General features: G+C 51.2%; 1 protein-coding gene across 12 annotated transcripts in view; it reads right to left on the bottom strand.

Annotated features, from left to right (window-relative positions):
• The window catches only part of EHMT1 (euchromatic histone lysine methyltransferase 1), a 144,524-nt gene that overhangs the window by 55,221 nt on the left and 74,092 nt on the right, over nucleotides 1–15,211 (bottom strand). For 10 of the 12 annotated variants that reach the window (XM_062011612.1, XM_062011609.1, XM_062011615.1 and 7 more), the window contains exons 4-10: nucleotides 15,170–15,211; nucleotides 7,614–7,791; nucleotides 6,176–6,312; nucleotides 4,656–4,844; nucleotides 4,253–4,333; nucleotides 2,130–2,250; nucleotides 336–467 (exon numbers count right to left, since the gene is read on the bottom strand). In XM_062011612.1, the coding sequence (XP_061867596.1) occupies nucleotides 336–467; nucleotides 2,130–2,250; nucleotides 4,253–4,333; nucleotides 4,656–4,844; nucleotides 6,176–6,312; nucleotides 7,614–7,791; nucleotides 15,170–15,211 (880 nt within the window). The remainder of the gene's footprint in view (nucleotides 1–335; nucleotides 468–2,129; nucleotides 2,251–4,252; nucleotides 4,334–4,655; nucleotides 4,845–6,175; nucleotides 6,313–7,613; nucleotides 7,792–15,169) is intronic. The other 2 variants (XM_062011610.1, XM_062011619.1) reach the window with 1 other exon arrangement.

Here is a 15,211-nt window from a genome sequence, read left to right as displayed (position 1 = left end):
TTACACATACACCCTCCACAGTTACACCCCCACAGTCACACCCTAACACCCAGAGTCACACACAGAGTCACACCCAGAGTCTCACACACACCCAGAGTCACACACACACACACAGTCACACCGTCAGTCACACACACAGTTACACCCCGCCACGCTCAGTGCCACACTCACCTCCGGCTGGCAAGTCACACCCCCACAGTCACACCCAAACACCCAGAGTCACACCCAGAGTCACACCCAGAGTCTCACACACACACACACAGTCACACACACACACAGTCACACCGTCAGTCACACACACAGTCACACCCCGCCACGCTCAGTGCCACACTCACCTCCGGCCGGCGAGGAGAGGATTCCCTTCACCCGCAGGTCCAGGGAGTCCAGGGACACCTCCATGTACTCCATGCTGTTCTCCTGGCCAGGGCCCTCTCTGCCTCCCAGAGATGCTTTATAGGCTTCGGCACCTACATGGAAGCACTCGTGTGTTTACACAGCTAAAGCCCCATCAGCACAAGGCCAGTGTGAGGTGTGAGGGCTGTGGTGAAGCTGTGGGCAGGCTCCTCAGAGAGGCCACCAGATGCACAGAGAACCAGGAAAATGCAACATCTGGGCATAAATGGCACAATGGAGCTCTCTATGTCCTTCCCTGTGTGATCTGGCAGATCTTTCCACTTCCACTTAGGTAGGCAACAACAAAAAACCCCAAAGAGCAGGCCAAGTTGTGCCTGTGAAAGACACATCTGCCTGCTGCTGCACTGCATCGGCAGCAGGAGCTCTGATGGCCTGAGGAAGGGATGAAACCAGGGCTCAGCACAGCCTCCTGTCTCTGACCTGCTGCAAAGGGCTCCAGGTACATTCCAGCCGGGCAGAGCAAACCAGCTCATTGGGGATGTGGTGAGGAGGGTGAGACAAGTGACCTCCAGCTTAATGGGAAGGGAAGAACATAGAAGCCGGGTTCTGGCTCTAAGGGAACAAAGCTGCTGCTGGGAAGAGACTGCAGGAGGATCCCTCGCTGGGAAGATCCCTCAGAGCCCTTCGTAGGATCTGTCAATCCCTTCACACTCCCTTGGATTCACTTTCTCTCTTAGTTTGCTTCTCTCACTCCAGCTTGGCCAAGAGAATCTTCATTAGCCTGGAAGACTGTCTGTCACCTTTACTGAAGGGGCAGAAAACCAGTCTGCATCTGAGCTGAAGAGTCAGCTGCTTGCTCTGAAGGGGATCAACAGCCCCTATTTCATCTTGACAAAGGGGCTGCCTTTAGAGGAAGAGGGGCAAGTCAGATGACTGACAAACCCCAGGTACAGACCAGAGCCTGAAATGTGGTCATTTAGCTCAGAAGTAGCCACAAATCTGATTAAAATCACCACCAGTGGGCTGTTTGCAAAGAATGAGCCAGCACAGAGGAATAAACCCTTTGAATGCAACACATGTGTGAAACCTTAATAACCAAGCTGGAGGCACTGCTCTACTTCAGAGACTAACTGCTTTTTCTTACCCATGTTGTTGCCTTTCCTAAAGGAGACACCCAGCCTGCACTCCTGGCTCTTCCCACCACACAGCTTTCAGAAGACAAAGGCCACTGAAACCTTCTTTTGAGTGCTGTGTAACTCAGGTCAAACCAGAGTGAGCACCTGGACAACGCTCACACCGTGAGCTGGGCCAGAGACAGCAGGTTACAAATGCTGTGGTGCTTTCAGAGTAAGGAAAGACAACCTGCACGTTCCATTCAGTTGGACAAACATCCATGCACAAGCAACTGAGCATCACTTTGGGGTCATTCTTCCTTTCTGCACCTGATCTCAGGGGACATGAGTCCAATGGGAGGTGGACATGAGTCCATGAGGTCTTTTTTTGGATGCTCTTTAAAATAAAGGCAGCTCATGAACAAAAAACACACTCCTCCAGCATGCCAAGGGTAAAGCCCCTTCATACTTATTCTGCTGTTGAAGTGTGCACAGCAGCAGCTACTGCCAGTGAGCTGCCACTTCACACCCTGGTCTATCACACAGCCCATCCTTGTGAAGGAAGAGCGAGCTCTGCTGACAGCCTCACGGGCCCTGTGTCCTCAGCCCTCCCTGGGGAAGGCTCATTTCTGTGCAGCACAGGAACAACACACAAGCAGTTACCTAGTACACTGGCTTGTTTCTTTTTATTCCTCCGTCTCCTCTTGCGGGTGGGTTTCAGCCACGGACTGTCTGTCTTCCCTTTCCTCTTCAGCAGCTTCTTCTTGATGCTGGACCCCGAGCTCTGAATAACCAGAGAGGCCACGTGCATGTAAGGCATGTTGGCATCAGCATCCCAGCAGTCCTTTGCACCCATGGGAAAGAGCCTTCTCACAGCCTGAGTTGTGTGTAAAGGCCTTAAGCACCGGGGTTGGGAGGAGGGGAAGGGTGGGGGTTGAAATCAAGTGGTGCTAAGATGTCTTTCCTGGCCCAAAAAGGAAAGAGGAGCACACGTGTGGGTGGATTTCCTGCCATTTCAACAGTGCCGCCTTCACTTTCTCTTCCACGTGGGCTCTTAAGGCTACACTCATGGCAGCAGCAGCTGAGCACCCCGGTGCAGCAGTGCAAGTCTGCAGGCACATGCACACTTGCAGCTTCTCCCCAGAAAAAGAGCTGTGTTTATCTCACACTGAGCCTGGCACGTTGCTCCACTGCTGGGAGAGAAAATGCCAACAAAAACCTGTCCCTGAAGAGCCCCCTCGGAGGGCTGGGACGGGCCTGGGGCAACTGACGTCTGTGGTAACAGACCAGAGCTCTCCCCAAGCGAGGCACGGGGTACATGGACTCACTGTGCAGCAAGTATTCAGACACAAGAATCTAAACAGGGTTTGGGTTAGAAACAAATACATACAGCTGCCTGGGGTGGGCTTTTAAAATCAACATCATAAAAGGGAAGGAGGCAGCCCAGCCCTGGCAGCGCATCTTCAACGCATCAATCCTCACATCCACGGCCCAGCTCCAACTGCCAGCTCCTGATGCTCATCCATCTCCCACCAAAGCCTATGGAAAGCTCCTGCCACCATCCACAGCAGCTGGATCGGGCCCTACCTTCGGAGGAAGCCGCCGCTGTGCCATGCCTGGCTCTGCCAGAGCTCCCCACGCTGTCCCTGAGCCCGGGCTCCCCTGTGCCCCTGCCACGTGGCTCACCAATTGCATCACAAGGCTTGTGGGGGAGAGGTTTGTGTTTGAGACAGTCCCCTCTGGGGAACTGACTGACTCACCAGAACGGAGCAGAGCAGAAACCACTGTCTAGGATGTGAAGATATGACTTGGGAGTTTGGACTTGACTGCAAGCTCAACCCTTGGTTTGAGCTAATGGTACAGACTGGCCTCAGCTACCCAAATAAAGGGTTAAGCTACACAGTCCCTGCTGCTTGGTCCTCACTGGCTTCTGCAGTGTCACAGCACAGAGAACAAGACCCTAAAAAGCTTCAACTATTCACTTGGTATAGTCATTTCTAGCCCAGCTCAAAACATCAAGAAACTGAAGCAAAGAGTTTTCTCAAGGTGGCTGAAGAGTTGGGGTGCCTTAAATGCTGGCTCCTCAACTTGAGATGCTGTGGAAATGGAGCAAAATGTTTAAGTAAAGGGGAGAGTGGGGGACAGAGACATATCAGTGAACAACAATTTAAACTCAAAACTCAGGTTCTCTTCACCAGCCTTCGAGCAACAAGCAAAAGTCCCCAGCAGCTGGTCAAAGTCTTGCCCTGGCACTACACAACCTCCTAGGGAGAGCCTGTGTCTGTCTGTGTGCTGTTTGGATGTCTCCCTGATGAAAGCTGCTCAGCTGGCACAGGGGGTGGCATGTCAGGCCAACAGGAATTTAGGCTGTGGGCTGGGCCAATGGATTTGTGCAGAACTCCTCCTGAGCTCCCCAAAGCTGAGCAGAGCTGCAGGTGCTAAGGAGAACATTGCTGCCTCCCAGCACTTGCCAAGGCTGCATCTAAAGAACTTAAACGTTCCTACTAACCTCCAAATGATTAAAAGCAGTCAGCACCTTGCCTAAAAATCAATCCAAAGCCCATTAATTAGCATCAGAAAGCAATTAATTGTATCACACATCAGGGTTCAGCACACTGTGGAAAACAATACCCTGTGTGTGGGTGGTTTCAGAGGGTGAGTTCTGTTAGAGACATGAAACTACCAGTGCTTTGCTCTCTCCTGCTCTCTCTTTCTGGCAGCAGTGCAGAGGGGAAATCATTATCAACAGGACAAAGGCTGAAAGACACATTTAGCAGCAGGCTTACCAAGTCAGACTCATCTCCGTCTTCCTCCTCCTCCCCAGACTCTCCAGACTCTTGTTCCTCCTCAGACTCACCATCATCAATCTGCAGCCACCATTTGCCCAAGAAGAGAAAAAGTCAGTGAGGTCAGGTCTCTCAAAGCAGGGCTGGTTCAGTGAACCCCATCACTAAATGTGGGGGAGGGTTCTGCCATCTACAGTGCACCACAGACTTTGGTAGCAAGGCTGAAACTCTCATGAGTGCAATGGGAAACGGTCATCAAAAAGCCTGTGTCATTCCTGTGCTTTCTGCCTCCCTTCAGGCTAAGAACACCTAGAAACTGCCTCAGCTCGTGCCACTCCTATCCCATGTGTACAAGCAGTGTCTGATCTCACTCCTTCCAGCCCTGCACAGGGCATGTGAATACCTTTCTGGCGTTGTCTGCGTCGGATGCGCTGTCCTTAGAGGTCCTGTTATCATCTGCAGGAAACACAGCTGCCTGCTCTGCTCCATGATCATCCTCTTCATCCATCTCATCAGAGTCTTCCTCTTCAGAGTCTACATCCATGCTTTCCCCGTTCATGTGAGGGCTGGCATCACCCAGGTCCTTTTCACTCTGCAAGTCGGCCAAGCACATGAGCCACAAAGGCATCGATTCACAGGACACAGCAGCTGAATCTATCCCAGACCACCTCTGTGCCAAGAGCCTTAAAGCTGCCAGGGAAAAGCTGGCTCTGTGTCCCTCCAGAGCTCTTCCAGGCTGCCAGCAAAGCCAGCCTGAGAGCCTGCCATGTGTCACCTAACCCTGTCGATCTGGGGACCGAGGAGTCACAGGAGTCATTTCAGACCCACGTGGCTGTACAAGGCATTAAGGGGAGGAGGGCTGCTGGGCCTTAAGACAGGGCCCTACAGTCTAAATCAAACATGGAAGGGCAGCTCCACCAAGGGTGCAAGAAGGTTTCTAGGGAATGGAAAGGCAAGTTAAATCATGGAAGGGATTTCATTCTACTCCATCAAAGCCTGGCACTGAACCCTTGAATCCAAAGACCAAAACCTCAGGATGAGTTGCAGCAAAAGCAGAATCTGACCAGGAGTGAGTCCCTGTCTGAACCTCAGTTCTCTGCCATACAGCCTCAAGCAGCAGCACCAGACAGCTAGCTTGAGACACCAGAACTAAAAGGCTGCACCACATGGGGTATGTCTGAAATCTCTGCAGTTCCACAGGACCCACAGGAGAGAAGGGGAACATTCACTGGAAAGTGTTTATTTGAGAGCCAGTATCTGACTCTGGAGAGAGGCCAGTGCAGGGCCAGCAAGATGCTGAGGGAATGGAGCATCTTCCTTGTGGGGAAAGGCTGTGGGACCTGGGGCTGTTCAGCCTGGACAAGAGAAGGCTGAGGGGGGATCTCATTAATAGTTACAAATATCTCACTGGTGGGTGTCAGGAGGATGGGGTGACACTGTTTTCTGTAGTGTCCAGTGACAGAACAAGGAGCAATGGGCACAAGCTGGAACACAAACAGCTCCACTTAAACACCAGGAGCAAGTCCTTTAGTGCTGAGCTGAGGGAGCCCTGGCCCAGGCTGCCCAGGGAGGGTGTGGAGGCTCCTGCTCAGGAGGTTTCCAACCCCACCTGGACACGTTCCTGTGCCCCCTGAGCCAGGGGAACCTGCTTTACAGGGGCTGGGGCTGGAGCAGCTCTGCAGGGCCCTTCCAACCTCCATCATGCTGGGCTTCTCTGAATGTCCACTCTCAAAAAGGCATTTTTCAAAGCAGGAGGGCTGCCAGGGACAGAATGCTGTCACCAGACAGGAGATGTAGACTCAGAAGGGAAGCTGCTGACTGCAAGAAGCCAACACATTCCTGCACCTATACACGAGGCTGGTGTGCCAGGACAAGGGCCATGTACAGTGACAACAATCATGCTCAGCACTCCCCTCTCCTCACCTTGGCACCCACAGAGGAATGAGTTATGGTCTTAAACATCTCAATCATTGTTCTCTGTTTTAACACTTTGGTCTTTTTCTTGGGAACCAGGCTATAGGTTCCCATTCTCCGTTTTTTCTTCCGAGATACTGCAGCAGCTGCAAAAGAGAAGGAAAAGAAACCCAAAGTTTGCTCAGGAATGCAAAGGAGAGCTAGAGAGCGGAGGCTGTGCTGGGCCCTCAATCACATTTGAGGGCATGATCTGAGAAAAAGGCTTCCCACTGCAACAGAAGTTACAAGTCAACCAGAAGATCACACACACAGATACACACACACGTGCAAATACACAAAGAGCTTTCTGCCAGTGCTGCAAACTCACCCAACCTCTGAGTATCCTCTCTACACTCCTCCTGGCTCCTACAGCAACATGCACAATATCAGCTCTTTAGATCAGCCCATGTTTGGCACTACTGCTGATGCTGTAGGAAGCTGAATGGAATCCAGCCTGCTCAAATAGACACTGCAAGGCCAATAATACCAACTTACCATGAAAGGGATTGTACAGTAATGAAGAACATACAGGGAAAAGGTAAGTAAAGAGCCACTGGCCATTTCCCCTGATTTCACACCTACAATGGAAGCTCCTTTGATTCCTTTCACTACTTTGATTGGGTCTTAATTTGTTAAGTCTCCCTCCTGGCCTTCTAATCAAATCAGTCATCACACCTCACTGCCTGATGCTGCCTTTGGTGAATACACATCAGAAGGATGCTTACTGCAGGCTCTTCTAAGAACAGCATGCAGCAGGGAACAGCCAGCTTCAGCACCAGTATTATTATTTGCAGTTGTACAGCCTGTTCCTTGAAAGCACTTCACCTGCCCTGATGAAATCTCATCCAAAATCTATGAAGAGACCTGTCAGAGAAACTCAGTTCACCCAGTTAGTTTTATTTATAAGGCTCACGGAAAGCAGCTGTGGTGGTGACAGACCCTTTAGAGATGATAGCAACATCTTCAGAGTATCACACAGGAAGAGGAGATAGAAGTGTCTTCTCTAACAGCATCTTTCAGAAGGGTGCTGGCTGCTGTGATGGTGCCTGAGGGAGCAGAGCTCGGACAGGGAGCTGCACCCTGAGGAACACGGTGGCGTGGGAAGGATGGTGTGGCAGGGGCTGCCCTCAGAGCAGAGACTCAGTGGGCTGCACTTGGGGGGCTATTTTAAGAGGAGACAGCAAGAATGTACCCTGTACAACATCCAGAGGTGGCCACAAGGCAGTCCAGAGCACAACTGTCACTCACAGAGCAGTGGCTACACAAAACATCTGCCAAAGCAGCAGGAAAGGAAACTGATGGTCCCAGTAGAGGTCTCAGCCCCTGTTAACCTGCCTCACCTCTCACTCAGCCACACACACACAGAGGGAGGTGGGTACTGTGAGGATTTTCACAGCATCTCTCTTACCTGTCTGTGCCTTTGTGGTGGCCACATAGCTCTGGTTCTGAGGTAGTGACTGGTGAAGGGCCGGGAGAGAGGGCAACGGCAACGGCTTCCCAAACTCCAGGATACTTTTGTTGCCTTCCTCCTTGGATTCTTTTTGATCTCTGCTGTCTCTCCCATCTTTGGGGTCTTTACTTGCATGCTGGAAAACAAAATGCAGTGAAATTGAGCTTCTGCATTAAAAACAATAGTAAAAAATGAGAAAAGGAATGTAATTGCTTTCCCTCAAGCATCATCACTCTCACCTGAAGACAACAGCACACTTTCAGAGCAAAAGCACACAGGCAAAAGCACACAGGCTCCTCTAGCACAGAATGTCACTTTGCCAGAAGACTCCAAGAAACTCCCAGCCTGCTGCTCCTTCCCTGCCTTGCAAGATGAATGGCCACCTCACAGAGGCAGGGTGGCAGATCCAGAGCAACTGCAGATAATGAAAAGGATCAGACACTGTTTGCACAAGCTCTGGGGAATACAAACTAGTGCATCAGATGCACCTATTGCCTGGAACAGGCCTGGAGTGTGGCTGTCACAGCCAGCACACAAGAACAGCCCTGCAGAGACAGTTCAGGAGAGCAGCAATGGGATGGGATCCTTCCTCTGGGACAGCATTTGGAACAATCAAGTCTTAGCTCCTGCCTCACTCTAACCTGGCACACACCAAAACACAGGCACAGAAGGGATCTACTTGACATTGCAGGTTCCTCTCCAGCACTGGGGCTGTCCAAGCTGAGCACACACACTCCAGATCAACTGCTGCAGCCCCAAGCACAAGTCAGGCTACAAGCTCCTGCTGGCAACCAGGAGAATGCTGTAGCTGCCTCTGCAGTCCCTGTTGCTGAGGGCTCCCAGGCACCAAGACAGCCACCTCCACTCCCAAGTTGCACTTACACTCAGCACAAAGTCTCCTCCAGCCTCTTTGTTCATAACAGCAGCTTCCTACAGCTCCACAGAATCATTGTGGTTGGCAAAGCCCCTGAAGCTGCTGCAGTGCCAGCCCTGCCCTCACCCTGCCCAGCCCAGCACTGACCCACGGCCTCAGCACCTCAGCCCCACGGCTTTGGGATCCCTCCAGGGCTGGGCACTGCCCCAGCTCCCTGGGCAGCCTGGCACAGGGGCTGACACCCCTCTCAGGGAAACAGTTCTGCCTCAGCTCCAGCCTCAACCTCCCCTGGGGCAACTTGAGGCCGTTTCCCCTTGTCCTGTCATTCACTGCTGGGGAGCAGAGCCCGACCCCCAGCTCCCTGCAGCCTCCTGTCAGGGAGTGTCAGAGAGGGCTCCTGGCTGCCCTCAGCCTCCTCTTCTCCAGGCTCAACACCCCTATTCCCTCAGCCCCTCCCCAGCACCCTTGTGCTCCAGCCCCTTCCCCACCTTTGTTGCCCAACATCCCACAGTGATGCACCTTCTGTGCCAAGCACTATGTTAACAGAGAGTGGGGTAAATGCTGCCACTCCAGTTCTACATCTTACACTGCACCTGCCCCCTTGTGTGTTTGACACACGAGCCAGCTGCATCCACAGCTCTCTGTACATCTGTCCACTCAACTGTCAAGCAGGAGGCAGGTTTGGCAGAGATGCTCTGCAAAACCAAGAGCACAGTTAGCTCATTACAAACTCTGGAGGGGCAATATTTTAGTGCTGCTCTACTTGCAAGAAAATACTTCTTATGGGACTTCTGAAGCAACAGCTGAAACAGCAAAGCAGAAAGAGGAACCCAGGCAAAAGAAAGGAGGGAATAAAAAGCATCAGGCAATAAAACACAAGTCTAAGTTCAGATAGGCACCCTTAGACATTGCTCTCAAGAAATGTGACCTTGGGAAGGAATGAGGAAGCAAATGACTCTCCTCATTACAGCTCTGCCACGTGCAGGCTGCTGGCAGAGAGCAGGGACTGGGTCACAGACAGAACAGCTGCACTGATGATCAGAACTGACCCGCAGAACAAGCCCACGGAGCTGCCAGCGCCTCCTGCATCGAGCCCGTGGCGTCTGCCTCAGCTGCCACACCATTCCTTCAAAGGCATCTAAGCTTGGATTAACAATTGCAAAGACAACACATCTACCATACCCTTTGAGATGCTGTTCCAGTGCTTAATTGCTCTCACTGTCAAATAACTAAATGCATTATGCTGTTTCAACTACATTTAAAAGCCGTCTGTCATCACAAGCTCTGGCTCCCAAGTGCACACTGACGGACTCTCACAGACCTTTCTTTTCTTTCCTCAACTTTTTCTTCAATAACTTCAACAAAATGAACAAATCCAGTGTCCACAGGATCATTTTCTGGACGCTGGATCACTCCTGAGACTGCTCCCAGTTGTTCTACCTCAGGAGAGCCAGGCACGGTGTGCCAAGAACAGTCTCAACAATACTATTTATACCCCTTCAATGGCCCTACTTTATAGATCTAAAGGTTAACAGCAACTCTTGGCCACAGGACTATTCTGAGCATTCCCAAGTGCCCTGGAACATCCACTGCTTTCCATTTTTAACTTAAAATTAGAAAAATGAGCTTGGGAGAGGCAGATGTGACCCAGAGCTGTCTGCAACAAGTGTACCTCAGAGCTGCGTTTCTGCCCTTCAAGTGCAGGCTCCTGCAAGTGCTCTCTGACAAAACACGCTGTGACTCCCCATCAAGAACCCACATTCAGACCATGGCAGAGTGTCTGGAGAGAACATCACCTAATTTTAAATGGGCAAGTGCTGTGTTATTAGCTTGGGGAGTTTTCTTTCCCCCTGTGATCACAACGTGGAATCTTCACCAGTGCTGCAGCACAACTGGTCAGTGGCACTTCTTCATGGCAATTCCACTAAAAGTGGTTTAAAGCAAGCCTTGTGAGGTCTGGATTATGACCTGGAGGCACATGCAACAATGTTAAAGGGCAAGAATTCCCACAGAGGTGAGCAGATCTCTCAGGAAGCCTGATGGCCTGGGCAGCTGAGCAGGAAAACATCTCTGTCTCACATCTATGCAGCTATGTAGAATACTACATCTACAGACTGCAATTAAAAGGATCAGCACAGATTTGAAGGTACATGTATACTCATTTTTTTCACCATCTTCATTCCCAGCCAGTTACATCTTTGCTGCTATTCCATTTTACTCTTCCAGTAGAGTGTTTGGTGGATGAAAGGTTTCCTTCGCCCACCTCTGACATCTCTGAACTATGCCACGTCCTCAGCTGCAGCCTGTGTGTACAGCCCCTGCTGGTCTCCTGCACTCAGCTGCACTCTGCTCTATCAGCTCCAATTAAACACTCCCAGAGAACAGGCTTTACCAATCTAGTACACTGTTCTGCTGGATTCTTCCTCCTCAGAATCCCATCTTGCTGGTTCAAGCACACCTAGGCCCTGTCTCACAATGTGTCCTGCATGCCTCCCTGCCCAGCTTGCAGCCAGCACAGGGGCAGGTTCAAAGCAAAGCAGCAAAGGCCACAGAGGGGCTGGGGCTTGGGATTGGGGCAAGTGTGTGCTCAGCTATTTGGGGCACAATGCTCCTATCAAAGCAAAACAGAAACAAAAGATAACTGTCATCCATTTAAACACAAAGCTCACAGATGCACCTGCAAAGCCCCCAGCACCATCAGGGTACTTATCAAAATGCTGCCCATCCAGAGTTTCCTGCTGGGGAAAAGGCTGTCCAAGGCCAACCTCAGCCAAAGGTTTCTCCTGCAGAACAGCCAGTGCAGGCAGAGCAGCTCCCTCCAGCCCTGCCACCCCCTGCCCCAGCCCAGGGTGGGTAGCACCCAGCTCTGAGCCCCCTCTGTGGGCTATATGCTCACTGGCACAGCCACCTTCCTCCAGTTTCATGATGGATGGGTTCCTCCTGCCCTCCCTGTTCCTAGCACAAGGCACAGCATCAAGCAGGTATCTCTGACACTGCCTGCAGCTCCCTACCCATCCAGGCAGACTCTGGCTTCCTGGCTTACAGCCTCTCTGACCTTTTCTAGCAGAACAGATTTGTGCTGCCAAAGCACAAAGGGGATTGCAAACAGCAAGAGCTTCAATGAGCCCTGTGGAGCTGAGTGCTCATCAACATCAACTCATCCAACTTGCTGTGGCAAATCCTAACAAGTTCCTGCCTCCCCTCCTGAAGATCCAGAGTCCTCTGCTGAAGGTGGAAAATGCCTCAGCAGCAGTTCTGGAGCCTGCACCAGGAGCAACCACAATGGGAAAGCCATGAGCAGCTTCAGTGACCTGCTGGGCATATCTGTGGCATGTTGGGCACTCAGTGACCTGTTGGGCTGATCTGCTGAGCAGACCAATGAGGGCATGTGGGGTTGCCCATAGTTTTAACTAAGTAGACTTTCACACTCAGGAATTGGATGAAGATCATCCTCCTTCACTTAAACCAACAAATATTCAAGGGAGCAGAGGTGCTTCTATCAAATACCTACATGGGCTCCAGTGCAAACAGCAAACTACAGGCAAGAAACACCACTCCTGACCCTAAATATACTCACTGTCACGTGCTACCCTTGTCCAAAACACACAGAGGGTTTTCTTTCCTCCTCTATTGTATTTAACAGCCAAGCACCACTGTCCTTAACACTTTCAGAGAAGTACAATAAGGAGAATCCCATGCAAAGGCTGCAGTGTGAGCTCCCTGTATTAGCACATTGTCCTGACTACCACACGTGGGCAAGTGGAGGCCAAGAAAGGCTCAAAAAGGGTAAAGAAAGAAACTGTGTCTGTAATAGCTTCATTTCTTGCAGCTTCTCATGTGCCATCAGCTCATGCCATGCAACAGGCTGCCAAGTCACTGTGTCATGTTCACCACAAGGAACAGTCAAGAAGCTGAAGACAGCTCTTCCAAGGCTCAGGGATGCTTGTGTCTGGAAAGAGCAAAGATGGGACCAGAACTATGTCTATTTAGAGAAAACTGGTCAAGAAAGCAGCTTAGATTGGGACAAGACCACTGTATTTTGTGTTTATGAAAATTAAAGTGCTTGCATATACCTTAATGGGAACAACAGTTGCCAGTGCTGACACAGAGCCCTCTACAGCAGCACGGACAAGTCACTGAAAATGGCAAGGACAGAATACCCTTTTTCTTCCCCCAAAAGCAAAGCTACAGACCACATAAACCTTCCTAACAAAACCCTGCCCTGGCTGCACAGATCCCACACAGCCCAGCAACTAAATGCTCTTCCAAAGCAAGCAAGTCAGCAACAACCAGAGACACCAGGGCAGGACTCCATCCGTGTGCTGGTGCGAGGATGCAGGGAGAGGTGCTGCAGGTCCTGCTTTGCAGCAGGGCAGCTTTGACAAACACTGCAGGGCTGCTGTTTGCTTGTGACACCTGAAACCATCCCCAGTTTCAGACACATGAGCTGTTTTATTTCTCTTCTTGTAAGGACTTTCATCTCCAATACAGGCCTGAAAGCAAAGCCACCTTAGCCAGAAGGACTAAAGTAACCGCTTCTGCCACCGGGCAACACGGCAGCTGTCACACAGCAGCTCTCCTCTGTGCATCCATCATGCAGAGGGGTAACAAGATTTGTACCAAGACACTGCCTTTGAACAGCACAAAGCAGCAGCTCCCAGGGGTAACTGCCTCCAGCCACTGCTGAATGGTGCTCAGGCACGAAACAGCAGCATGCTATAAAGGATTTATGACAAGCAGATGACAGTGGCTGTAGGAGCCATAGTGGTGCCCCTTTCCCTCTCCTCTGCTGCTGCACAATTAGCCTTTTCCCTACCAAACCTCTGCACAGCTGCTAGGGGATCCTGACCACTGCCTAAGCCTTTCCTTGGAGCAACAAAGAGAGGCCTGCATGGCTTTGACTTCATCTAGATCAGCAGCAGCAAGGTTGATACACCTACTGACATCCTTTTATCTGCAGATTAACGTGTGCCCATTACAAGAGGGACTCAGTATCAGTTGCACCCATTTGCGTGCAGTCACTACAGCAGTTTAGGCTGCCAGGCAGCCTGTCCTTCACTGCACATGTTCCTAAACCAAGCTGCAAACCTTTGAATGCATTTCTGAACCAGCATCCTTAGAGGTGTGGACTCTGCCAGGTCAGGGGCAGAGACTCCCCTCCTCATCCCTGTCCCCTCCTCCACTGAGCAGCTCCAGGGGAAGGGAGCACCACACAGCACTCAGAACAAAACAGGGCAGCTCAAGCCAGTTCCAACAGCAAACCTCCTGACAGAAATCAGTCCACTGGGGACCTGGGACTGGCTCTTTCTGAGGGCTGTGCTGGGCAGCTGGGGCAGCACCTTCAGCAGCATGGGCTGCTCAGCAGCACCAGCACCACCAGTGCAACAGCTAATTAAAAGCACTGCCCAGTACACAGTCACTGTCTACCTCCCTCTGCACTAAATTCTCTGTGTAAGAGGTCCAGTGGTCCAGTCTATGGCCTTGTTACTCCTCGAGGAGATTTCCCACAGGACATGTTTAACTGCAGCCCAGCTCACACACATGGAATTCACATGTTCCAGGCTCCCTGTGCACATGTGGGGACCCATCTGGAGAGGGTCCTCAATGGGTGCACCTTCTAGGTTCAGACAAGCTGACAGCAGCCCCTGCAATCAGAGGGGCAGCTCCACTACACCCTGCACTCTTACTTATTATTTTTCTCCCATGGAGACAATGTCCCCATCACCATCCCCATCAGGACCTGACCTTTGCTTTCTCTGCCTGTTAGAGGGTTTGAGCCTGCTGAGCAAGCCCAGACATCTGCAAACCACCAACTGCCACCTGCCTGGCCCCAAGAGACCAACACAAGATGTTCTCAGGCCAGGAGCTCCTGCAGAGTAACCCACACACCACAGCAGCACTGCTGGGCACTGACACAGCAAACAACACTTTACAGCAACAGCAACCCCTGTGTGCACCCAGAAAGCAGCTCACCAGTCCTGGGATCAGCTACTCAGGGGCATCACTGCTTGAAGGGACAGTTTGATGAACACAGGTAGAAACACCAACACAAGCAAAGCATCTCCAGCTCCAAGCTGTCCTGCCCAGGCTTTGTCACCCAAGTTCACCTGGTACCTGGGCACTGTCAGTCAGGCTGAGATGCTGATTTCACAATTTTTGCACTATTCCTTCTGACAGTTCAGTTCCCCTGACTGAGTCCTAAGCCCCCAGACACACACATCTCAAACTGCAGCTTTGTGGTCACCAAGTAACAAAGAGACATATGACTTGGGATGCCCAGCTCAGCCCCCTGCTCCTCCCAAGAGATAACAATGGGATGCTTTCAGTGCCCTTGTTACCCTTCATCCCTTCCAGACATGGCTTAGCTCAGGAAATGGAGTTTCTGAGCAGGAGGGGCCTTCTCCAAGCACAGCACACACACAGACACACTTGCCTTTCAGTCTGCTGCCTGGCCCTGGAAACTTTTGTGTTAATAGGGTTGTAAATGGATTAGGAAGGAAGGAAAGATTGTTCCAAAAGGTCCAACACTTGTGTTACTGTACCACTCAGGAGGGAGAGGAAAAATGCTGTCAATAATGCTTGTGAGGCCTCTGTTCAAAAAACCACCTTAACATGCAACAACATCAACTAAAATTGTCACCTGTTTCAGATTCAGCTTCGATCCGAATTCAGGAAGAAACTC

This window comes from Colius striatus, chromosome 19 (genome assembly GCF_028858725.1).
Source record: "Colius striatus isolate bColStr4 chromosome 19, bColStr4.1.hap1, whole genome shotgun sequence".
Lineage (NCBI taxonomy): Eukaryota > Metazoa > Chordata > Aves > Coliiformes > Coliidae > Colius > Colius striatus.
Note: the sequence above shows the minus strand (reverse complement) of the source record. Positions and strands in the feature narration are given on the sequence as shown.